The sequence below is a fragment of the Ananas comosus genome, linkage group 18, assembly GCF_001540865.1.
Source record: "Ananas comosus cultivar F153 linkage group 18, ASM154086v1, whole genome shotgun sequence".
Taxonomy (NCBI): Eukaryota; Viridiplantae; Streptophyta; class Magnoliopsida; order Poales; family Bromeliaceae; genus Ananas; species Ananas comosus.
In genome coordinates, this window is record NC_033638.1 from 2,416,707 (window position 1) to 2,441,265 (window position 24,559).

Consider the following 24,559-nt stretch of genomic DNA (forward strand, 5'->3'; position numbering starts at 1 on the left):
TGTCCCCTTTCCTTCTTCTTCTTCGCTCTCCTGAACCCTCTTAGGTTTTTTTTTTCTCTCCCTTTCCTGCTCCCGAACCGAACCGGAGATCGCCGGAGATCGGCGGCGGCGGCGGCGGCGGGGATGGCGAACAGGACGGACCCGTCGGCGAAGAGCATCCACGGGACGAACCCGCAGAACCTGGTGGAGAAGATCCTGCGGTCGAAGATCTACCAGAACACGTACTGGAAGGAGCAGTGCTTCGGCCTCACCGCCGAAACCCTAGTCGACAAGGCCATGGAGCTCGACCACCTCGGCGGCACCTTCGGCGGCAACCGCAAGCCCACCCCCTTCATGTGCCTCGTCATGAAGATGCTCCAGATCCAACCCGAGAAGGACATCGTCGTCGAGTTCATCAAGAACGAGGACTACAAGTATAATCAATCCCTTTCCTCCCCTCCGCCTCCTCATTCTCTGAATCATTAAGAAAAACCGTGTTATATACGGGATGGATTATATATAAGGCGCGCTTAATACTCCCTTGTTCACAAAACAATGAATTTTTCAGACTTTTGTACGAGTACGAAACCGGAGAATTATTATTCACTTGTGCATACTGACCTGAATAATTTGGGAATTATTCTCAAATTTGGATTTTTGATTAGGTATGTCAGGGTTCTCGGGGCCTTCTATATGCGACTCACGGGCACGGTCGCCGATGTGTACCAGTATCTCGAGCCGCTCTACAACGATTACCGGAAGCTTCGGCGGAAGCTACCGGATGGGAGTAAGCATCTGAAGCCGATAAAAATGATATTTTTTGTGGTATTATCATTTATTATTATCGGATGTTGATTGAACGGTGTTCGAAATTTTGGTTCTAGGTTTTTGCTTGACTCATGTGGATGAGGTGATTGATGAGCTTTTGACTAAAGATTACTCCTGCGACATTGCCCTCCCACGAATCCAGAAGAGGTGAGTGTGTGTGTCTTCTTCATCCCGTTTTTCACACTTAACTCTTTTCATTTTATTTTCCTGTTAATTTTGTTGGCACTCGGGCAGCATATGATAGTGTGATTACTGCAATGATGCGTTTTACATTTTGAGTAATTCAGCTGTGCTTTGATTTTGTGTATTTCGTTGCTAAATTGGTAAGAAAAGGACTTGATACTGTATATTTAATGTCTATTAGTATATTCATTGCTAAGTTGGTCAGTAAGCCTCTATAATCTTATGGTGTTAAAGTGCTAGAACATGACTTGCTAATCGCTAGAGTTCATGCTGTTGAATGCACTGCAAATAGACTATTTAATCATGAATCATGCTAATATATTCGTATGTCTTTTTTTGTGAATGTGTTAAAGAGAGGCTCCTTTTAAGTGATTGGTAGAGTTGCGTAAATCTTCTTCTTCTTTTTTTTTTGGTGGTGCCGAAGAAGAAATTGTTTGACATGGCTTGGCTTTTCTTGTGGCTCTCCGTTCTGGTCTAGTAATGCTCATGATCATCTAACTGCTGCTTTTTTAAAACAGATGGAATCTTGAGACTACTGGGGTATTAGAGCCAAGAAGAAGTGCTTTAGAAGATGATTTTGAAGAGGAAGAAGAAAAAGAAGAAGAAGAACAACCGATGGAAGTAGAAGCTGATGGACATGAGAAGGTGGGTAAATCAATCTGCTTCTATGTCGTGCCCAAGCCACTGTTTTCTTTAGGTGTTCATTTCTTGGTGTTTTGGTNTTTCAGTTCTGCAGTTATTTCAGTTATTCATATCTACTTATGTTTTGGGCCTAGTGGTGCATTTGGCTATAGTCAGTAATTGCCCACTGGGGACTATAAAATTATAGTTCTCACGCCCCCTATTTTATATTTTTATTCAGAGCCTTCCACTCACGGAGAGGCTCAGGATGGCGAGAAAGGAATCGCCTCGAGCTAGCTAGCGAAGGATTGGTTGATAGGTGGTCTACCTCTCTTTTGTTTCTTTTTGGAGAGGTTGAGAGACTTGTACCATTTTGTAAAGACCACCCACTATTTGTATCTTGAGACTTATGATGTACTACTTTATATTTTACTTTAGCAGTTTAGCTTCTGTGATTTCTACTGGTTGATAGAACCTAGCTGTATACTTGCTCTCATATTCTCTATTTATTGTTCTTTTATTCGCTATCGTTGTAGACGCCTTCTATGTGCAGGCATATGGCGGGTCTCGACACGCACCGGGCGGGTCTATGCCAGGTCCCGGGGCGTGACAGATTAATTTGGTATCAGAGCCTAGGGTTGAGTCTTAGTGTACCTAGCAAACCTTAGGCCGGTTGGACTATAGGAAATAGGCTCGTGAGAGACGATGTCTATTTGATTTGTGAGCGAAAGTATTGTGATTGGGTATTGATATAACTCTAAAAAGTTAGAGTTTGATCGGAGTGTATAGCTTCTAACTTCGCTGAGGGTTACGTTGGTGGCCGACAACGTAACATCGGGAGTTAGTAGTAAAGAACACTTCCTTATTTTTGCATGATTTGGGTATTGGTTAGTCGAGCGGGGCTGCGTTAGCTTGGGTTGTTTTCACCCGTGCTTGTTATGTTTGCTGCAGCTTGTGGCGTCGGCAACACTCATGATGGTAGCCGAGGCAACCGAGCCGGGGAAGCCTGCATCCCCCCGATCCGGCGAGATTAGGAAGTTGAGGGAACAGATGGCCACTTTAGTTGGCGTAGTGGAGCGACAGACAAGTATGGTGCTACTTCAGGCCGAAGCTTTATGCCGACAGGACGAGGGAATCAGGCGTTTGGAGAGCCTGTTGAACCAACAGACGGCCAACTTTGGAAGGCCCCAGGAGGGTTTGGATCAAGCCTTACCCGCGAGGAAAGGCATGAAAGTTACCGGGGTGTCAAAGGAGACCACCAAGAGCGATATATTGCATGTCGGCGAGTCGTCGAGGAAGGTAAAGAAGAACCGATTTCGAGGACGCGGTTCTTTCGCCGGGAGAAGGCCGCCAAGACATCCCAGGAGCCAGAGCCGGTCACGAGGACGTGGCTCATCTACTCAGCATGGAGGATCAGACCGTCGACAGGCTCTGCGCTGCGTGATCTGCAGTGGTCCTCATCAGCCATGGCTGTGCCCGTGCAGTTGGGGAAGGTATTACTTGTGTGGCCAGGAGGGCCACTTCCAGTCGGACTGCCCGAGGGGATCTGTTCCAGCGCCGTCATCAGCATCGGCACCAGCCTCACCGGGTCCCAGCCAGGGAGCGCCTTCTGCTCACTACCAGGCAGGGCGGCCACCTGTCCTGAGACAGACGGAGGGGTCACGACGGGCCCCGAGCGGGCGCATGTATACGGCCCAGACTGAGGAGGCAGCAGCAGCCGAGTTTGTGGCTGCAGGTACCATTATATTATTATGGCATTCGAGTTTATGCATTTTGTGATTGAGATGTTTGCATCATTTGCATACCTGGATCGGCTGTTCGTCGAATTGTTTAGCATTGATCCTTTTTCGATGCATGATCGGATGATCGGGTGTGTCGTTTCAAACACCCTACCTTGTGAGAGGGTTTTGTGCGCCAACAAATGGATTGGCCTTACTTGGTGTAGAGTTTTGTGGGGTACCTTGTACCTTTGGTCTTGCGAGCTGACTTGACTCGCCTTAAGATTTTGAGCACGAAATAGTACGTTTTGAGGATTTATATTCGTTGGTTGTGTTGACTATCCCCTTACCTAAAATCGGGTAATTACTGGAGAGGATGGTATTTGTGGCTCATTAGAGCATGTCGTGTAGGACAACGACGTCGGGTGCTGCTTGGGGGACGATCCATGCCTGGACCATTTGTGGACTGTGGAGCCTAGGCCCTTGGGGCAGGCGCAGTCAGCTGTGAGTGACAGCAGCTCGGTACCTACGGGTAGGGAAGAGGTTTGGTCAGGACGGTAGTTCGAGCTTAGACCCGGGAGTATGGAATGCCACGTGTTGGATCATGGATAGCCATGTGGAATCTGAGGATAATGCTCTTTAGGGGACTAAAGGTGGAGATGTGCCGGAGTGTGCCATCTCACGGTAGAGCTAAAGTCCATGTGGAATTAGAGCACTCACGATGGAGCGATGCACCTGTGATATTGCTTCTAAGCAATGCCGGCGATCGAATCGGAGTGTGTTCCCTAGGGAGATGTATGCTAATGTTCTCAATGGCTTGATAGGTCGAGTTGAGGTGTGATTGAAGTTTCGAGGACGAAACTCTTTTTAAGAGGTGGAGAATGTAGAATACCGAATTTTTTTTAATAAAAGTGAATATAAATAAAAATTGTGTGAGATACTATTTTTATTGGACTTTTAGAAGTAAATATAAATTGGAAATGATCTGTGCTGAAATCGGAGCGAAAACAGAAGATTTAAAATTTTCTGTGAGAGACGGGGCAGATGAATTAGCAGAAAATGCACAGAGTCAGAAAATTATAAAAATTTCAGGATATGTCAAAATTATTTTTATGAGGCTAGAATTAAAATTTCATCCCATTCTGACACTCGGAAAGTGGAGAATAAAATCAAACTGCTATCTGCTAAAAATTACAGTTTGGTAGAGCTCTCGGCAATCAAACGGGGTCGAAACTGAAAGATTAAAATTTCTTTCGTTAAGAAAAACCGAGCATGACTGCCAAATTTGAGCTCAAACGGACATTCAGAAGGACAGACGAAAATATCTGTACCTGAGCTACAAACTGAAGTGAATAGTGTTTTGGGGGTATATATATATATATATATATATATATATATATATATGTGAACTTGCACTCTTTTCTCACTTGTGCCCAACCCGAGAGAGGCTTGGAGAGCAAGCTTCCATTCTCTCTTTCTCTCTTTGTCTCTATGATCACTCTTTCTCTCTACCAAAGAGAGGATTGGAGGAGAAAATTGGAGCAAGCTTGGTAGAGAAGAAAGCTTGGAGTTGAAGCTTCATCTTCATCTTCATCTTCTCCTTTCTTGGTCTAAGAGGAAACTTGAGAGGTAAGCTTCATAGGGTTTTAATGGTAGAATTTTGGAGCCTCAATTATATGCTCTAGGAATGAGTTTAGAGGACTCCCTAGATGCTAATAACATGTTAAATGCATGAATCAAGTTCCAATTTGGTGATTTCTTGCAATAGTAGCATGTTAGGGCTCAAAATAGGGGTTTTGCTAATAAGGGGGTTTGATCTAAATTGAGCCTGTATAAACCTAATTGTTAGGTATACGAACGCGTTGGTAAAGTCGGTTCGGCGATACGATGAGGCTTCGCGAAGATATTGAAGAAAAGGCCGATTTCGGTACAGATTGCCGCAGCTCACAGCGTGAGCTTCCTAAAATCACGAAACCGGAATCATAGCATCGTGACATCACCAAAAGTTTTGAAGCTAAGAGAATCATGGGTACGAAGGGTCGCGTGGAGCTCTCGGTGGGTTTGACCTCGCTACAAATAAGAAAATCTCATTTATGTGGATTTAAGTATCGTAAAATGAAAAATCATGCATTTTCATGATAGATGCATTATTTGTGAATTTTATAATGCTTGAAATTCTTATGTTACATACACTGCATTTTTGGACCTCTAAGTAGTAGAGAGTTTTCGTATTGGGCTTTGCCCTATGAATAGCATTCTTAATTGTGGCTTTGGATCGTGTTCCATTTAGTGAATATAACAAGTATAAATGCACATGTTATATACAATGCATTTTCGGACCTCTATGTGGTAGAGAGCTTGCAAGTGAGATTTATGCATGGATTTAGCATTCTAATTGGGATTTCGAATCATGCTCCATATAGTAGACATGACAAATGTAATATGCTTTGGACATAAATCTGATTTGGACATAGGAAAATACATTAGGTCATAAAGTGGCTTTAGACTTGAATAACTTGTGAGTTAGGGAGCTAATGTCGTAATGCGACATCAGGCTTGAGCTATGAATGAGCCTAGCAAAGTAATGCCAGAGAGAGGCATTAGACTTGAATAATATGTGAGTTGTACTGTATGGTAATTTTATGAGAATTATGCTAAGTTGGTAGTTGCATTGGAAAGTGTATGCATGTAGCATTATGAGAATTATGCTAAGTTGATAGTTGCATACAGACGCATTGAAACCATATGCTAGTGGATAAATGCATGTTAATAGTTATATGCATTGTGGAATACATGCTAGGTACATATTAGCAATATGAGATCATGCTAGAGAGCATGCGTATTAACCTATTATTGANGTGCCCAAGCCACTGTTTTCTTTAGGTGTTCATTTCTTGGTGTTTTGGTGTCTTTTCTGTTAGGATTACTATCGAGGACGGAGTCCCACGAGGGGGAGAGACAGGGATAGAAAGCGCGACGGCTACAAATATAGGTATGATGTCCTTTACTATGTTATTTTTTGTTTTTAATTCTCTTGTAAGCAGTTTTAAGTACAGAGAAATGCTACTTGTACACCTAAACGTGGGGCATAAATCTAACACCCACCTATCCAAGGATTTAGACACTCCTTTTGGAGTTTTTGATATTAAAAAAAGAGGGTTTATAAGACTAGTGTGAAAATATTGGCCCTTGAATAGATATGGTGTAAGATTTACCCTCACTTTTTGGGTATACAGGTTAGTATTGCTCAAGTATACTATTGTAGCTCGTAGCTTCCTCTTTTTTTCTTTTTTTTCTTCTAGCTATTGTTTTTATGGGGTAGGATGGAATTAGATGTTGTTGAGGAGCCTTTCAGTCAAGCTTATTTCTAGATCTCATCATTCAGTTGTCACTTTTCTGATGCATGAAATATGCTTTACAGCTTATTTAGGAAAAGGTCCAAAGATGTATACTATTCTGACACGCACGTGCTATATCATTTACAGACCCTTTCAGATGAGATCTTAGTATGAAATTGGAAATTCTGAATTTGGACCTTGGATCTGGTTTAGGGAGGAATATACTATTTACCCATGTATAATATACAATAGAACCTTTGCCGCTATCTGATTAATTTGAAAACAAACTTGTTCAATTGTTGAGTATATGAATTTATCTTATTTAATGTACTCTAATAAAATTTTACTTTAAGCTTCTAGCGCATATAAAAGCAGCCCCTTCCCTCTTGAGCTACTAAGAGTTGTGATAAGAAAAATTGAAAGATTTTAAGCTTCTAGGGCACAGAAAAACAGTAAAGTAGTACTCATAGCTTCAAGTGATTCATAATAAGTTTAATTCCTTTTAAGCTATGCCTTGTGTAAAACCATTGCATTGAGATTCTCCGTTAGGCCAATTAGTGCCGCTGAGTGAATAGAGATTCTCATTGTATGTTTTTCTGTGATATGATCTGTATTTAGCCCCATGCTTTACTGGAGATGCATCTCGACATCCTAAGCCACCAAATTTTCTTTACTGATGCATTTAATGCCTAATGATGAGCGGTTTTGTGGTATCATCCTAGTAGGAGGAACTTTATGGGACCTTTTTCTTTTTAAAGGACATTATTTTTATCTGCTACATGGAATGAGCATTGGGTTTCACCTTTACGGTAAAAACAATAAGAAAAAAGATGTATATCTGATGATTCTGGCCTTGATTGTCCAACTTCGCTTTGTTTATTGAATTGGTGTTGTCCCAGTTCTTAAGTTTAAACTTTTTCTACTTTTACAGGGACCGGGATTATGATCGTGACTATGATCGAGATTATGCAAGGGGCCGTGAGAGGGATCGCGATCGAGATAGAGACCGCGATAGAGATAGGGACAGGGAAAGGGATAGAGACCGACACAGGGCAAGAGACGAAAAGGACTATGGTAGGGAGAGAGAGCGAGAGCGAGACCGTGAAAGAGAAGGTAGAGACAGGGAGAGGAGAGAGAGGGAGAGAGGAAGGCGGAGAAGCCGTTCCAGGAGCAGGAGCAGGAGCAGGAGTAGAGACCGAAGAGACCGGGACCGTGAAGAAGATGGCGAATATCGTAAGAGGCGGACCCGCGGCAGTGTGAGCCCCACCAAAGAGGAGTCTAAGAAGAAGAAAGAGAAGAAAGAGAAGAAGAGTGACGGCACCGACCATCCCGATCCGGAAATTGCAGAGGCCAACAGGCTTCGTGCTTCTCTTGGGTTGGCGCCGCTTAAGCTGTGAAAACAAGTTTTTGAGTTACATATGAGGCTAATGTTGTAATAACAGTTAATGTTTCTGATTTTCGATCGAGGAAAACGAAGTTTTATTGCTATTTGTTATGCACAGATATTTCTTGCAGATTCATCCGGCCGATCGAATCTATGCATGCCCACTGATGTTTCAATGTTATATTGGTTCACTTTATTTGGCTAGAGCTTCAGCAGAAATGTTTGAGCTGTTTGAGAAATCTAATTGCTTTTGGGTCTGCCCCTACTGCATGTACAAACCCTGGTTATAAATTTGGAGTAAAGCTATTCGAAGAAGTTGGTGAAGAGTGTTGAGGCAGTAGAAAGATATCCTTATAACCAAATTCTACGAAAAATAGATGTTATTAAACAGATTAAGATTTTACTGCACCTGGATTTATAGAATCTGGTAATTGTTAATTGGCTGATTTTGAATGTATTGAATTAAACGTGATCAATCATTAGTAATATCATTGCGCAAAATGGATCAAAGTTTTTGGATACAAAAAAAGCAGGTGAAAATGTAAGGGGCCCTGTCAACTATAGGTCATTTCAAACAAAAAAAAAATTTGCTGACATTAACTCTACTTTCTAAAAAAAATTATTTAGGTGATGTCAGTCATATAAATCAGATATTTCACTAAATCTAAGTGTAATTTCTTTCCATTTAATAGCTTTAATTATTATTCAGTAAACAAACTGTGACAATAATGATAATAGTTATTGACCTGTCACATTTAAGAAAAAACACAGCTTAACCAATGAGAATAACTCAACTTAAAAAAGATAGCAGTTTGTCTCTTGTATGACAATGGAAAATGCTAGACCTACTATACCTGATGCTGTAGACTAGGCACTTAAAGATTGATACTTGACATCTCTCAAGAATGAAGTTTAGTCGTTTCATATTTCAGCTTAGCTAAGTTCATCTTAAAAAAAAAAACAAAAAACAAAACGGATAGCATACTACATTTCTCTTTAAAAAAAATGAAAAATGCTACCTTATCACCTATGNATGCATGTTAATAGTTATATGCATTGTGGAATACATGCTAGGTACATATTAGCAATATGAGATCATGCTAGAGAGCATGCGTATTAACCTATTATTGATAGGGTAAGCTAATGTCATAAAGAGGCATTGGGCTTGGAATTGGTATATTAAGCTAATGTCATAAAGCGACATTGAGCTTGGGATATATATGAACCTAGTAAATAATGCCATAAAGAGGCATGAAAATTGGAACATGCTTGGATATAGTAATGTTCTAGTACCCTAAAGAGGCACTAGACTTAGTGAATGATTGGAACTTCACTTGGGGATATTAAACTAGACCTATGAGTTTCATGGTATTAAGAAGCCTACGGGGGCCTGGAGGGTTAGATTCATTCCTCGAGAGAGAATGTTTGAGCTACCACTGGTACTTAGGCGGCACAAGCCAGCACTCCGGAGTTAGCCTACGCGACTTATGCTCGCTCGTGCAGTATTGAGAAGCCTACGAGGGCCTGGAGGGTTAGACTCATTCCTCGAGGGGGAATGCTGGAGCTACCACTGGCACTTAGGCAGCACAAGTCGGACTACCTTGTGTAGGCCCTTAATTGGAAATGAAAATCGATACGGTGTCACATAAGTAATAATCACTACTAGACAGTTCGTAGTAGTTGGATTTATCGGGCATTTGGACATGTAGTGTATTTGATAGTAACGCTTATTGCATTATAGTATACTTGATTGCCATGTTGGAGTATACTACTTATGTATCGGCATATCGGATTATGATAGAATAGGTGTACATCATGTTGACATCATGTATACATGTGGCATAGTAGAATAGCATTTTATTATATGCTTTCAGTTCTGCAGTTATTTCAGTTATTCATATCTACTTATGTTTTGGGCCTNCTACATTTCTCTTTAAAAAAAATGAAAAATGCTACCTTATCACCTATGCATTGGTGCAAAATCTTGCACCTCCATCATTTTAGGGTTCACAAAAACTCAACTCAATTTTTAGTTAAAAAAATTGATAAAACTAGTAGAAAATAAGAGACCTTAAATTAAATAGGGCTTAAGATTTTACACCTACTCGAGGAGCGCAGCCATAGCATTGCTCAATGACAATAGCTATAATTTCATTTAGAAATAAATGATACAAAGCAACAGGTAAAGAATGACTTGTCAAGCTTAAATCTAATCCATTAATCATTTTCAACTGCCAAAGAAAAAATAGATTGTTTCACCTTGCTATATACACTTCATTACATTATTATTAATCTACCGATCTAGCTTATTAGAATATACCTCCACACTGCTAGAAACCCTACTACTTTGTGGCCAATTGAACAATTAAACTTAATAAATAGAAGAAAATGGTGACTTCAAATAATGAGAATTGGGGGAAATGCTTCTAAAAGAAAAGCTTTTTGAGTCAATAACATAGACAATGATTGCAAGGACAAACAAAATGAAGGGGCTTGTAATAACCAAGTTAGAAAGTTTTTATGAGTATCACCCATCTCATCTGATGATCATCAGTTCTACCTTCTACAATCCTTTCTTTTTTCCTTTTTTTGTTGAGAAAATCTCTCCCTCACTTTTATTTAGCTTTCTCATTCTTGAGGGCGCATCCATCACAAGGAACTAACAAGTTTGTATTCAATCATCTGAGTTGAAGCACAGATCATAATGTAAAACAACAGGAAACAGTGAATGGGGGAAAGGGTGTGAAATAGAAGAATAGATGTTCAGGTTCCATATGTAATCTTCTGCACAATAAAATGGGCAGATGAATGGAAGTAATTTCAGGCTACAAGCTGTTGAGAGCTACCATCAATAAGGAAAAAAGTACAACAATCCAAAGAAAATTGGAAAATGAAAACTAACACCACAATTTGTAGAACCTCATCTCTCATAGAATCCGTGATACTCTCTAATGACAATTCCCTGAATCAAATCTTGCTACCTGCCTCAGTGTTGGCATTCCTTCTAACCTTATTCTAATTTTCCTGTAACCATATTGCTTAAGAATTCAATTATCACATAAAACAATCCATCTGTGTGATCTCCTGTTTCTCAGTATTGTTTGGTTTCTCAACATTCCATTGCAAGTTCAAGATTAGCAGAGACGAGATCTCACAGAAAAATCCTAGGGAATTGGAGGACTAATGCGATTGAGAATTCACAGGGAAACATGTATAAGAACTCCTTTCTGAGACTAGTATCATATCTTCTCTTATCATCTCCTAAGAACATCCAAACAATTCTCCAAATCCGACTAAAACTAACGAATTCGTAAAATGCTTCTCAATAGTAGCCCTTTCTGCCGACCAACCACCAAGAACTCTGATGGACAGAAATAAATATACCTAATAATCCAAGCGATAAACTGACAGCGGCTGATTTGATCCACTTCCACTAGTCCCTTAGAAATGCTATCTACAATACATGGGAACCTGCCAGCTTTTCCCAAACATTTCAGTCAGCTTCAATATGCTATCGACAGTAATTGATTCAATATCTCAAACAATCTGCTTCAAACTTGATAAGGAAGAACTAAGAATATGTCAGTTCAAATAGCTCAGTCAAACTGAACTGATGATATAATCTAGGCAGCAGACAATCTTCTAGGTATGCTTCAATAAAGAGATACAACCATCAATTCAATTCCATGCCACCAGCAATTCCCGGTCTATTGTTTTACGAAGCATATTTTAGCACAAATTTTGTTAGAGTGAATGTATGTTGTTTTAGGACCTTCAAACCTAAGAAAAAAGCCAGCCTCATTTTCTTAAAAATTAAAACCTTCACCAAAGTTCCTGTGTGTGGATCGTTGGCACTAGCCACTATTCCAAAAACTCGAGCTGCTATAACAGGGGCAACCAACTCAGTTACAAGCATACAGATATAGTGTGCACATCAATTATGGCTTGGCCGATCCTAGCCTCTGCCACGTTGGTAGGATGTTATCTGCCAACAACCCCTCCCTTCCTACACATGCACATATTGCAGCATGCGGGGGGTTGAACCAGTTGGCAGGAAGTTGGCCTAGTAGCCTACAACCCTCTTTTCCAGCACCTGAACATATTGCAGCACGCAAAAATCAAATTCGTGACCTCAGGATGCTGGCCTACCTGCCAACAACCTCCCTTCCCAGCACCTGCACATATTGCAGCATGCGGGAATCGAATCCGTAACTCGCTCTTATAATATCACCTGTGGATCATTGGTACTAACCATTATTCCGAAAGCTCGAGTTGATGGAAGGAGAGTAACCAAATTACTTAAAGTGTACAGATATAGCGTCCATGAGTCTCTATTGTGACTTGGCTCACCTCGACCTCTGCCATGTGCGCAAGATGCTAGCCTACCTGCCAACACCATGTGGTTAAATGAAAAGACAAATAGGTTAACTCATTTGACTTTAAAGAGTAAGGTACTAAAGGGTGAAATCCAATCACTTACAAAGGGTTATCAAGGAATTAAGAAAGATAACAAGGCCCCGAAATAGATGATCCATAGAGAGGTACCTTGTCTGCTGGATAAAAGAGCAACAGGAAAAAGTCTCGATCGAAATGGGAAACACAAAACATATTGGTGCTTTAACTACACATCCACACATATTATATCAAAGTCAGCAAGTTGCTACTCATCCCCTGCTACTACAGGACTTTCAGAGATAGCTTAAACTTGTCATTGTGGAAGCAAAGGACAGTCATGGAAGACAAATAACAGCATCAAGATCCTACATCAGCTTGCTGGTCGCTTTAGATAGCTATCTAACCTGAAGAAGAACAGAGGGTATAGCTAACAACCTTTGTAGTCAGAAGGGTTTAAAAGAGGAAATGAGAATGGGTGGGAGGTAGGGAGGCCGCAGACATAAGCAGTACAAGGTCAGCAACCCGGCAGCAAGTTTCCTCAGTTATTCATCATGGAAAGAAGCATTGAACAGATAACGACATATAAGAGGCAGAAACAAGATACTTAAAGCTTAATGCAGTTCTATAAAAATTATAAAACCTCATGAAGAATATAAATTACAGTCCAAAAACAGAGCAAAACTGGAAAAGGAGAAAAAAGAACAAAAATAAAGCACACTCACATGCAACTTAACTTTCCTATAAAGATATGGCAAAACGAGTGACAAATTGTAGGTAAGGTATCATATATATTTTGAAATTTTGATGAACTTGAATTGCAAGCCAACTCCCTCAGACTTTGAAAAGCAAGATACAAACTAGTTTGAAAATGAGATGATGGGAGAAGAGAAACAGAAGGAAAAAGAAAAAAACGATTTCTCACCCGTGGATCGTAAAATTTTCACAAAGGATTCTCTTTTACACTTCCGGTCAATAAATCTGGGCCGGATTAGAACCCAAAAGAGAGATTAACATGATAAGCTTCTTCAACATTTTAGGACGGTTGGAAAGTTCCCACAGCAGAAGAATTCCAAAAGTTGGGTCAAGTAAAACCACAAGACAACAAACAAAGACACAATAGCTCGTGAAGTTAATCGGTAAGCTTTTCTAGTGCATGACAAACTACAACTTTTTCAACTCAATTAGCACTCATGACATTAACAAGTGCATCATCGTGCAAAACCAAAAAACGTTGGCACGTAGAAGAGAGAAATATGCAGCCTGTTGTAACTAGAATAATCGCTCTTAATTACAAAATCTGTCTTTCTCAGGCACATTGAATGGTTTTATCCACTGATAAACTAGTCAACACCAAAATAGACGATCGATCTGGTTATAAATTACAACTGCCAACAAAACCAAAAAAACAACAGCTTTTCAGAGCCTATAATCCAAACAGGAAATAACTTTGTGGAGTAGAATGGAAGAAAACAACAGGAACAATAAATTCAAGTTCAGTTTTAGCTATCTAGAATATGACAAGATTTTGCTTTCGAATTTTGTCATTACTCGAAGACTTAAGGCAAAGATAAAAACAAACCGCGACTGAACGAGGGAGGAAGCAACCAAGCAAGATTTCAATTAAATCGCGGATTTATGATAAAAAAATTCTGCGACCATGCAAAAAAACTCCAGAGAATTATAAAAATGAAACAACTAAAGAACATTTCATAAGCAGCAGCAGCAGCAACAAAATTCAGTTTCGTATCCCCGAAATCCTACACGAACGAAATAAACAAACAACAACATTACACTGTTAAAAAAAAAAAAAAAAGGGGTCGGAAAAAGGCCCTATGTAATCCATGCTTCGGATCATAGTCATTGCAACCCTAAATTTAGCTACAACAAATAGAAGAAGCATAATTAAAAAGAGGATATTTTTCTTAAAAAAAATATTCTTTTACTCATTTTATGGTTGGGATTGGGAATCGGCGTCGGCGGCGGCGGCGGCGACGTCGACGGCCTTGAAGGAGGGGTGGAGCAATCCGAGATCGTCGTGGGCGTCGAGCGGGGCGGCGGTGTCGTTGCGGATGCGCTTGACCCTCCTGCTGGAGAGGGATTTTGTGGGCGAATCCGTACATCTGGAGGATCTGGTTGTCGCCGAAGTTGAAGGCGCGGTCCATCTGCTTGAGGCAGCGCTCGATGGGGTAGTCGCCGAACTTGGCGCAGGGCTTGCAGCCGACGAAGTGGGTGACGAGGGGCCAGCGGTGGTCGCCGAGGCTGGGCCGGTGGTTCTCGATCATCTCCTCGTAGCGGTGGACGAGGATGCCCCAGTACCCGTGCAGGTAGTAGCCGCTCTCCAGGTGGACCTTGGGCCCCCACCTCTCGCGCTGCGTCGCCAGGAGGTAGACCATGGCCGACTGGTCGTCGGCCTCGAAGACGGGCCGGTCCTTCAGGGCGGAGGTGAGGAGCTTGCCGGCGGCGGCGCGGACGGGGCCCTCGGCGCCCAGGCGTCGAGCAGGTTGAGGGACCACTGGCAGTTGCGGAGGAGGAAGCTCCCCCCGTGTTGAGCCCGATCCAGTTGCGGTCGTCGTAGACCATCTCGTCCCAGCCGTGGAGGACGAGGTTGTAGGCGCCGTAGCGGGACCAGGGGAACTCGAAGGCCATGTCGGTGAACATGGCGTCGGAGTCCATCCACCAGAGGAACTCCACCTCCCAGGGGCAGCTTCGCCCAGAACCCGGCCATCTCCGCGTCGAGCAGCGCCGTGTTGTAGAAGATCTCGAGCCCGTGGACGCGGCAGTAGTCGACCTTGTTCTTGATCGACTTGAGCAGGTAGTGGTCGCCCACGGGGTTCTCGTACGGCCTCGGCGACGACCCCGTCACCAGCAGCACCCGCGGCTTCCCCGCCNAGTAGAATAGCATTTTATTATATGCTTTCAGTTCTGCAGTTATTTCAGTTATTCATATCTACTTATGTTTTGGGCCTAGTGGTGCATTTGGCTATGGTCAGTAATTGCCCACTCGGGACTATAAAATTATAGTTCTCACGCCCCCTGTTTTATGTTTTTATTCAGAGCCTTCCACTCCGGAAGAGGCTCGAGATCGCGAGAAAGGAATCGCCTGGAGCTAGCTAGCGAGGGATTGGTTAATAGGTGTCTACCTCTCTTTTGTTTCTTTTTGGAGAGGTTGAGAGACTTGTACCATTTTGTAGAGACCACCCACTATTTGTATCTTGAGACTTATGATGTACTACTTTTCATTTTACTTTAGCATTTAGCTTCTGTGATTTCTACTGGTTGATAGAACCTAGCTGTATACTTGCTCTAATATTCTCTATGTATTGTTCTTTTATTCGCTGTCGTTGTAGACGCCTTATATGTGCAGGCATATGGCGGGTCTGGGCACGCACTGTGAGGGCCTATGCCGGGTCCCGGGGCGTGACACACTATGACATGAATATTGGGATAGATGGATTCTCGAGTTGTTGATAACCCTAGTCAGTAGGGTATCCTCGAGTTGAGAGGATTGGATCATACTCACTTAATAGTCTTTTTTGAGCTTGTCGGTGGTCGCTCCACCTAAGCGGTGAGCTCCGGTGTCATCACACGATGGGTTAACGTACCTACCCAGCAGACGGTCTCGGGTGTGTGTAGCGCAGAGTCTCCTCACTTATGGGATTTAGTTGTGATTTGGGGCTTAACCTTTGGGTTAGCCACGATGATTGAGTGACAAGTATATGAATGACATGAATCATGAGTATAGTAGATACTTCATTCATACTATGTTGTTGAGGTATAGTAGCATAATAGTATATTTCATTACTATATTAGCAGATTTCATTATCCTGTTTATATATCTCTACTTATGCCTTCTTAGACCTAGTGGAAAAATCAGCGGGGTCGGCGGCCGAACCCACTGGAAACTTTTCTTAGTTCTCATCCCACTTTGTTGCAGGGCCTAATTCGAGCGGATCGACTGAGGATTGCGGTAAGGGCATAGCGCCCTAGTTAGTAGCCTCCTTTTGCATTAGAGTATCATGTGTATATGAGAGACTTGATATATTTTTGTGAGGTTGCTTGTGGATGTATATGTATCATGAGATGAAACTTGTAACCAAATGTATTTATTTTGGTGGTTAAAAGTAAAGTGAATGTAATAGCTAGTTTTCTCTCTTGCTCTCGCTTGTGTTATACTTGCACTCTTCATGTATGTTGACTTTGTTTACCTGGGCAACTAGATGTACATGATTGATGTTTGTTGAGCCTTGGGCAGACAGGGGAGGTTCTGTCTGTTCGGCGTCTGTTGAGCGTACCCAAACCGACCAAATTGGCGGTTGCAGGGCCTGGTAGATAAATTGGTATCAGAGCATGTGTCACGCCCAGGGACCGCCAATTTGGTCGGTTTGGGCACGTCAACAGACGCCGAACGGACAGCACCTCCCCTGTCCGCCCAAGGCTCCGCCAACATGTACAATCAAGTAATTCAATACAAAATGAATGCAATTATACATGGTTTGCTCGATGGCAAACAACAACCAACGATAAGTGAAAGTACTATGTACTAAAGTAAACCACTCCACATACAAGTCATTTGATTATATTTTAACAAAAAACAAGTGAACTAAAGTTATTACATTCATTCTCTTTGCATTTATGATTATACATCACCTAGTCATCCAACAAAACATATGATTTACATATTTATACATCGCTTTTCAACATACAAAAGTTAAACTGTAACATAGGGAATGACTAAACTCTGGTGGCCACTATCTACGGCGCAATACCCTTGCCTCGATCCTCCGCCGCCCCGCTCGTACTAGGATCTGGAGGGTTAGTGGTGTGAGAACTACAACAAAGTTCCCAGTGGGTTCGGCCGCCGACCTCGCCGATTTGCCCACTAGGTCTATTCAGACATATGTAATTCAAGAAAAGATAGATGGCAAACCAACTAATGCTACTACTAATACAATGCCTGCAAGAAAGCTGATCAACAGATAGATAATCATATGTATGGTAAATATGCATGCATGCCTTTCCACATTCACTTTGGCTTTTACCCAATTAACCCGGTTAACACTTGTTAACCCCAAAACTCACAACCCAAAATCCCTCTCAATCGGGGGACTCGAACCGCCCAAGGAGCCGTCTTCGGGGACCGCTCTCCCCATGGTGTCAATTTCGGAACGCACCGCTTGAGAGGAAGCTACCTCCCTCAAGCCAAGACTCAATGTGAGTATGATCCAATCCCCAATTTGGGAATGTATAGCCACACTTGCTACTTTGCCACAAGCCACAATGCCATAATGCAATAACAGGTTTTTACCTTGTCATATATATATCACTCTCTAGGCCACACTTGCCGTAATGCCACAATGGTTTAACCTTGTTTAGCAATTCATCTTTCGGTGCCAATCTCGTCGCTAATGTCAATGTCACCTTTGTTTACTAATGTCATAGTCCACATGTCACGCCCCGAGACTGCTACCAATTTAGTCCGGATCGGACGCATCAAACAGACGCCGAACGGACAGCACTTCCCCTGTCCGCCCAAGGCTAAGTAACGAGATCATGTACAAGAATTTGCACAGGAAAAGAAATTCAATACATACATGATAAACTAGAAGCACACAAGTGCCATACAAGTAAGAGCAAGAACTACAAGTGTATAACAAGTGAATAAAGAGAGATATTCTAGCTATTACAACCATTCAACATTAATTCTTTTAATTACACATCCATCTCCCAAAATGTGATACATAATCATGTTCAAAATACATAAGTAGCTCTCCAACATCTATCCAAAATGTACATCATATGTCTCTAGTACACGAGGGTACTCTAATGCAGATAGGAAGCTACTAACTACCTCCGGGCGCTATGCCCTTGCCGCGTTCCTCGCCCGGCGCACTGGTACTTGGCTCTGCAATAAAGTGGGGTGAGAACTATATAAATATAGTTCCCAGTGGGTTCGGCCGCCAACTCTCCCGATCTTTCCACTATGTCTAAGCAGGCATAAGCAGATATATAGATAGATAGATAGGTAGAAATAAACTGCAACTATTCTACCGTGCCTTCAACGCGATGCCATGTATGAAATGATCATCATGCACAGTATACTATCATGCTAGTATGATGCCAAGAGTATGTATATGTAATATAGCAATGCAATCTACAACATACACTATGTCTACTCAAGGTAAGAGTGCAATTCTACTATGCCATTCATGTTCATTACCCAATTTACCTGGCTAACCCGTAGGTTAAGCCCTCGATTCACTCTCAATCTCATAAGTGAGGAAAAGCTGCACTCGCAGACCGAGACCGTCTTCGGGACAACTACGTCTGCCCCTATGTGAAGTACTCCGGAGACCACTGCTTCGGTGGAGCGACCACCGACAAGCAAAACAGACTAGTGAGTATGATCCAATCCTCACGAGAGGTAGAGTCATAGTGCCTCTACTACACAATCACAATGCATAATCAACGTCGGGACTTCTACTATCCCTCAGTTCATGTCATGTTTACTACACTAGATTCGATGCCAGTTGTTCGATCATTTGTAGTAAGTTTTCTAACTAGTTGACATGCCACTTGTTCATGTTTAGTGTTTCTACTACACTAGTTTAGTGCCACTCATCTAGGCTATACATATGTCCAAGTTCATTTTTATGCCACTATAGGATTCCATGTTACAAGACCCAATCCCTATGCATCCCTAGTCCATGTGTCAAGCCCACAATGCTACACTACTAAGAGGCATGCAAGGAAATAGAAATGCAACCATCTACTCATCCTATAATGCATAACATCAATATATAAGATATGATCAATATATATAACTTAGACATAAAAAGACGCCCGGTTGCTTCGGGATGGACACCCCCCACCTTCTTATGTTACCAAAAGGCTAGGGTTCCGATTTCGTGATTTTTAGATGCTTTCTCGGCGTTCCAGGCGAAAATGAAGCCAAAAATAGATTTTTCGCCAATATTTCTTCGTAGCCTCGCCGAATGCTCAAACCGAGTGCACGAACGCGTTCGGGGACCTAACAATTAGGTTAGAGAAGGGTCAATTGAGATCAAAACCCCTCACAAGAAAAATCTCTCTTTTGGATGCCCTAGAAGCCCCAATATTGCAATAGCCTCATACAAGCAATTTCTTTAGCAATAAATGGGTTCCATTACTTCTAAAGGTCCACAAGAGTCTATCTAGCTAGGTTCTAAGAGATCAAAGCAAACCCTAAGCTACTTGCCATGAGAGAAGGTTGAAGCTTACCTCTACTAGCTAGATCAAGCAAAGAAGAAGATGGAGAAGATGATGGTAGTCCTCTCCTCTTGATCTTCTTCTTCTTCTTTTCCTTCTTCTCCTTCTTTTCTTTCTTCTTCTCCTCCTTTGCCTTGAGAGAGAAAGAGAGAGTGTGGGTGAGTGTGTGTGTGAGGGAGAAGAGAGAAATGACTAATAAACCCCTTCTATACAACCCTCTCATGCAACATTTGTATTTACACCCCTCCACTTTGCCTCTTATGCACTGCCCAGACTGGGCAGATTTCGCATGCGGGGACCGGTCCCTCTACGGGAGGACCGGTCCCCGAGAGCTGCCTCACATGAAGAGCCCTCGGGCCAGCCCTATCATGCGTACGGGGACCGGTCCTTTACTGGGAGACTGGTCCCCGAGAGCAAAACTCTGCGCAGAGCCCTTTACTCTGCCTTGCACGCGTACGGCGGCCGGTCTCTCCCGCCATGACCGGTCCCCGAGAGCAACATTTGCGTACAGAGCCTCCCTGCCGCATTCTCTGCTTACGGGGACCGGTCCCTTCCACCAGGGATCGGTCCCCGAGAGCAAAATCTGCAACTTGTGCAGATTTGCACAATTTGCTCTCGAGACCCAACTTCAATGCACTTTTAGTGCATTTGACTTCTTCGGCTTCTCCAAAGCATACCAACACGACTCTTGGTCGGTTTTAAACGAAGTCCAACTCTCGTATTTCGAGAATTCACTTCCATACACCACATCACACATTCACACAAGTATAGGGTTCTACACACATATCTCACATGGTTCCACATCAATTAATATGTTCACCTATTTAGAAGCATACAATTGAATCTCAACCAATAACCACATGTCACTCTACCCTATCATGCATGAATGTTACTATTCACATATATGCTCAAACAAGCTCCTCTTCAAGCTCTAAGTCTTCAACAATGGAGGAAACCCAACAAAAAGTAAGGAGGAGAAGAAAGGAGAGATCAAAACCAATTAAAATCCACCAAAAATGGAGAAGAAATCAAAGGGGGAGAGTCTCACCTTATTCTCCACTGTTTTGAGCTCAAGAGAGCTCTCAAAGGGGCTGGGGTGAGTTATAAAGGGGTTGCAACAATTGCAAATACACCCCTCCACAACTTCAGCGCGCAGAGCAAAGTGTACCTGTACATGGGAAAGTGTACTGGTACAAGCCCTGCGCGGCAGCAACCCGAGCCTCGGGTTCGCAGAAAATCTCTAGTATACCGGTACAACCATCAAGACGTACCGGTACAAATCCTGTACCGGTACAACCATCAAGGCTGTACTGGTACACAGCCTAGCTAAGGCCAACCCGAGAGCAGGACCAATAATCCAACTTTTTGGATTTTGGTACAAGCTTTAAATCTCAATTCTCAGGATGCGAGCCATAGGTCGGAACACTGTCAACGACCTTCTAGAATATCTGGCAAAGCTCGGAACACAGATCAAACACTTGAACCTCGCAATTTGCAAAGGTCCAGTGTGTTACAGAACCATACCCAAGTTCATGAACTAAATCCCATAAACCATGAACCAAGTTCATGATGCTTATTCAAGTTCGTGAACGAAACACCACGAATCATACCCAAGTCCCATAAACTATGAATTAAGTTTGTAAACCAAACACCACGAACCATACCCAAGTTCATACACTATGAACCATAAACCATACACCAAGTTCATGAATCATAAACCAAGTTCATGAACCATACCTTATGAACCATGAACCAAATAAACCAAATTCATGAACCATACACCATGAACCATAAACCATAGACCAAATTCATGAACCTCATGAACCAAATTCTATAAGTCATATCCCATGAACCATACCCAAGTTCATGAACCAAACACCACGAATGTAACACACTGGACCTTTGCAAATTGCGAGGTTCGAATGTTTGGATGTATTTCGAGCTTTCCACATTTGGTTGAGGGTTATAGAATGCTTTTCGACCCTAGAAGTTCGAAAACCTGAGTTTTGGTTTGGTCCTGAGAGTTTTTACTCTCGGGGACCAGTCCCTGGAAGGAGAGACCGGTCCCCCAGTGAGCAGTGCTGCGGCAGCCCTGAGGCAACCGGTCCCTAGCAGGCGAGACCGGTCCCCGAGCGCGTCTACGCATTGAGAGACCGGTCCCGCACAGGGAGAGACCGGTTCACGAACGATGGTTTTTCGGGTTCGGAGCGAGAGACCGGTCCCTGCTGGGGAGAGACCGGTCCCTCTGGGCGAAAACTGCCCAGACCGGGCTGATGCAATATTGAATTTTTGAGGGGCCTCTTGGGATTTGTTACAATAGAGGGTCTATATGACCCCTCCACTCTCTCTTCTCCCCATTTCTCTTCTCTCAACCCTCTCTACACCCTTGATAGAGAAGAAGAAGAAGGAGGAGAAGGAGAGGAAGGAGAGAAGGAGAAGAAGTTTGGAGCTACTAGTGGACTTGGAGCATCTTCCTCANGCGGCCCCAGCTCGTACGGCGGGTCCTCCACCGACCGCTCCGGCGGCTCCTCTTCGTCGTCCTCCTCGCCGGCGGCCGCGTTAGGGTTAGAGTTCTGTTGGCCTGGGCGGTGGTGGTGGTGGTGGTGGTGGTGGTGGTGGTGGTGCTCGGAGAGGGCGTGGTAGGGGTGGGGGTGGGGGAGGAGGCGGCTGCGCAGCTCGACGAGGTCCTGCTGTGGCGTGCCGAAGCGGCTGGCGCCGATGGTGCCGCCGAGGACGACGAAGGTGAGCAGCAGACAGAGCGCGGTCAGTGTTATGTACCGGATGATTTGAGGTGATTTGGAGGTGAGTTTGTGAAAGAGAAGGAGAGGTAGAGAAATAGAGAGAAATAGAGAGAGAGATTGGGAGGAAGAAAATAGGGTTTTAGAAGAATTTAGAATAGGATTTTGGGGAAGGAGAAGAGAAAGGAGTGGAGAAGAAAAGGATAATTGGGGAAGAAAACAAGCTAATAATTCATTTCCATTCCTAAGCCCTAGCTTACATTACATCCTGATACGTATACTACTTAGTAGTTCCGTACAGAAAAGAGAATTATTTAATCTCTGAGGACTAAACAGCAAAAGTGACAAAAAAGAAGTGGCCTGGTTGGGCCGCCAATTCGGTGGTAGTTGGGCCCTCTTCCTGGGCTTCCTGAGCTCCTCTGCTGCTTGTCATGTATTCGGACTTGGGTCCATCCTTTTCCGTACTACCCGCAACCCAGCGGGTCTTGGGTTTGCCATTTTGCCCCAATCTGAGCCCGCTTTGCCCGATCCATGCTTAACGGTAAGTGGGCGTCGGTTCCAGCCTTCTCCGCATCATCCACGACCCGGCGGATATTTGGTCCGCATTTTACGCCTGCTCCGGTGATCCGACCGCCCGATCCGCCAGCTCTCTTCTTCGCCCCAAACGCCCCGGTTCTGTCGGGCTTCCTCCTCCGACCTCGATCCTCCCATTTTCCCTTCACCACCGACTATGCCCTAGAACTATCGAGCTCGCCTGAGCCCCTTCGAAGGCGCCTTCCCGCCGGAGTTCCGCCCGAGCGCCTTCCTGCCGGATCGCTCCGCTGAGCTCACTCGTCACCAACCTCCTGGTGTCACTTCTCTGCTCTACTTTGTAAAGTTGACATTTTTACTACTCTCCCATGCTAACTGCTGCTACTACTACTACTTTTACCATTTATTCTTCAGGGTCATTACAATCCCTTCCCCTTAAGTTCATCCTTGTCCTCAAGGATGGAACTTGTTGACTGGTTTGGGGGATCCCATTTGCTTCCCCTGCGGCACATTCTTCTTCTTCAAAGTTGCTTCTTTTAAGCCACCTTTGGAAACCTCCTCCGGCTGGCAGCATGGACGACGGCCCTGTTGGGGCAGGGGCTCACCCTTGGGCCCTTCAGGATGTCGCAACCTGTGCGCTACCGGATCCCCCCTCGTCAAAAAACTGGGTTGGTTCAGAGAAATGCAACTACAGTTTTGGACTCCTTCTGTCAGCTCCGCTATGCTACTTGTGGAATATTGACTCCCAGTGTACATGTCTTCTCCTAGAGAGAATTTTACTCCTTTTTCTATCAGCATGATATGTGTTCTCTGCTGTGCTCTATTTGATTGCCCTTCAAAAATGTATAGTACTTGTCCCCTTCGCTTGAACCAACTCAAATTTGAGTCCTTCATAATATTTCCAATAGTAATCGAGGCATTAGTTGGAGGGTAATAGGTATATTTACCTTGTAAAATTCTCTCTCCTGTTGAGAAGCGGCATCTGGTGTAGGACCACCACTCTTCAGGTTTCAGCTTCTTGTAACAATGTGTAGGCCTATTTTCTTCCTTAGCTCTTAAGCAAACTTCACATTCTGGCACTAACTGATCCACATCCCTTTCGATTCCTGACCATCGAGTGAACTGTTCAATTCCCTTATCAACTTGCCACGCCCTGGAAGTATGAAATTCAGTTAACAGATGGTCTTCTTCACTTCGATTTTGCACAGCTTGCATCCATNTTTACTTCCGCTTTTATTCTAGACGCCTTATATGTGTAGACATATGGCGGGTCTGGGCACGCTACCGGGAGGGCCTCCGCCGGTCCCGGGGCGTGACAACGAACCATACCCAAGTTCATGAACTAAATCCCATGAATTAAACACCACGAACCATACCTAAGTTCATGAACCAAAACTCATGAACCATACACCAAACTTCATGAACCATGAACCAAATCCATAAACCAAGTTCATACACCAAATCCATGAACCATATCTAATGAACCAAATCTTACATACCCAACCTCATGAACCATAAACCTCATGAACCAAGTCCATAAACCCAAGTTCATACACCAAATCCATTAACCATATCCGAGTTCATGAACCAAATCTTACA

At 43.3% G+C, this 24,559-nt stretch overlaps 1 protein-coding gene and 1 pseudogene across 1 annotated transcript; one reads left to right on the plus strand and one right to left on the minus strand.

Moving 5' to 3' along the window:
- Nucleotides 7-8,247, plus strand: LOC109724172 (pre-mRNA-splicing factor 38-like). The gene is made up of 6 exons (XM_020252900.1): nt 7-413; nt 645-766; nt 864-954; nt 1,509-1,635; nt 6,251-6,321; nt 7,599-8,247. The coding sequence occupies exons 1-6, from the start codon at nt 124-126 to the stop codon at nt 8,062-8,064; spliced, it is 1,167 nt and encodes a 388-aa protein (XP_020108489.1). The 5' UTR covers nt 7-123; the 3' UTR covers nt 8,065-8,247.
- Nucleotides 14,125-24,175, minus strand: LOC109724215 (annotated as a pseudogene).